This window comes from Echinops telfairi, unplaced genomic scaffold (genome assembly GCF_000313985.2).
Source record: "Echinops telfairi isolate 266 unplaced genomic scaffold, ASM31398v2 ScPeMD7_60;HRSCAF=208, whole genome shotgun sequence".
Lineage (NCBI taxonomy): Eukaryota > Metazoa > Chordata > Mammalia > Afrosoricida > Tenrecidae > Echinops > Echinops telfairi.
Window position 1 is genome coordinate 2913028 of NW_022103958.1, and position 2052 is coordinate 2915079.

General features: G+C 39.8%; 1 protein-coding gene across 1 annotated transcript; it reads left to right on the forward strand.

The window, feature by feature from the left end:
* Nucleotides 1-939, forward strand: LOC101639660 (olfactory receptor 4C5-like). Its single transcript, XM_004708455.1, has one exon. It carries the CDS (start codon nt 1-3, stop codon nt 937-939), a length of 939 nt encoding a protein of 312 aa, XP_004708512.1.
* The last annotated feature ends 1113 nt before the right edge of the window (nt 940-2052 follow it).

Consider the following 2052-nt stretch of genomic DNA (forward strand, 5'->3'; position numbering starts at 1 on the left):
ATGGCAAGAGAGAACAATGTGACAGAATTCATTCTGCTCGGCCTGACACAGGACCCGGATGTGCAGAAACTCCTTTTTGCTGTGTTTGCAATCATCTACCTGCTCAACTTGGCAGGGAACCTACTCATTGTCCTGACCGTCACCACCAGCCCAGCCCTGGGCTCCCCCATGTATTTTTTTCTATTATTCCTGTCTGTCACTGATGGAATCTTCACATCTACCATCGCTCCCAAAATGATGATTGACCTACTGGCTGAAAAGAAAACCATCTCCTTCCGTGGGTGCATGACTCAGCTCTTCACAGAGCATTTCTTTGGAGGCGTTGAGATCCTTCTACTCGTTGTGATGGCTTATGACCGCTATGTGGCCATCTGCAAACCCCTGCACTATATGATCACAATGAACCGACACATGTGTGGTCTCCTGGTGGCCCTGGCCTGGGCTGGAGGATTTATTCATGGTCTGATTCAAGTTCTTTTTATGGTCTGGTTGCCCTTCTGTGGTCCCAATGTGATTGACCATTTTATCTGTGATCTTTTCCCTCTGCTAAAACTCACCTGCACTGACACACACATCTTTGGACTCTTTGTTGCTGCCAACAGTGGACTGCTGTGCATGCTTATTTTCTCTTTTGTGATCGCCTCCTATGCAATCATTCTTTGCTCCCTAAGAAGTCACAGCTCTGAAGGACAACGAAAGGCACTTTCTACCTGTACCTCCCATATTACGGTAGTCACCTTATTCTTTGTACCCTGCATATTTGTGTACCTTCGACCCACAATCACCTTCCCCATTGACAAAGCAGTGGCTGTGTTTTACACTATGGTCACTCCCATGCTAAACCCTCTAATCTACACCCTCAGAAATGCAGAGGTGAAAAATGCAATGAGGAAGCTCTGGAGCCACAGAGTGATTTTAAGTAAACATTCAAATAATTAGAGAACAATTCATGTTTAAGAACACGTATGACTAATAAATCAAATCCTGGCCTTGATGTCTGGCTATGTAGGCTGAAGTATATTTAGTTCTTATTGCTATCTATTAACCTTAATAGCTCCCTTTTTATTCCAAAAACATTAAAATCTGTTTAAATGACAACTGAAATCCTCTCTGGTTAAAAACTTTTTCCCATTAACAAATTGTTGGTCAAAACCAGAATCAAACCAAACTCACAGTCATGGAGTCGATGCTGACTCATAGCAACACTCTAGGACAGGGTAGAACTGTGCCTGTGGGTTTCGTAAGCAGCCCAAAGTGTAAAGCCTGTGGCAGCAGGGCTCCTATTATTGGTCAAAGATATATTTATAGTCAATATTAAATTGTCACAAGGTATTAAAATGCACAGCATTATATATTCAGTAGAACAATTCTACAAAAATCTTCAAATATATCATTGATAGGTCAATTAATTAATTATTAACCTTTTTGTTTCCTTTAGTTGTGTTATGTCATCCATGTAATTAGGCAAAGTACTTAAATTATTTAAATAAAAAGTCTGATGGTATTTTGTTGAATATGAATATCTTTATTCTCAACAACTAAAGTCAAAGAAGAGTTAATAATGTGAGAAAAAGGAATCAATCAGAAGTGAATGGCTTTTGCAGAAGGAGAGAGACATATTAATGCAGAACTCAACCTAAGCTAATATTAGATGTTTCATAATTCCAAATTTTAGAACAAGAAGGAGAAGAAGAAGAAGCTAGTGCCATCTCATTGATTCCAACTCATAGGTACCCTTACAGATGGAGTGGAACTTTCATCATTTCAGAATCTAACTCTTTATGAGTTCAGGCAACCTCCTCTTGCCACCCAAACTCCTGGTATATCTCCAGACCACCACTTATCTACATTCTAGGCTCTGCTCAAAATAAGTGATTTTCTCTTCCTAATATCAAGGATGGATATGAAAAATCTCCCAAGTATAACCAGAGAGCAACCTTTCACAAGATAGTCTAAGGTAGAAGGTATTTTTGGAGTACATTTTCTCTCAAAGACATCCTTTATGATTTAGGCAGGGTGCAGTATAGCACCAATGAAACACACATCATTCCT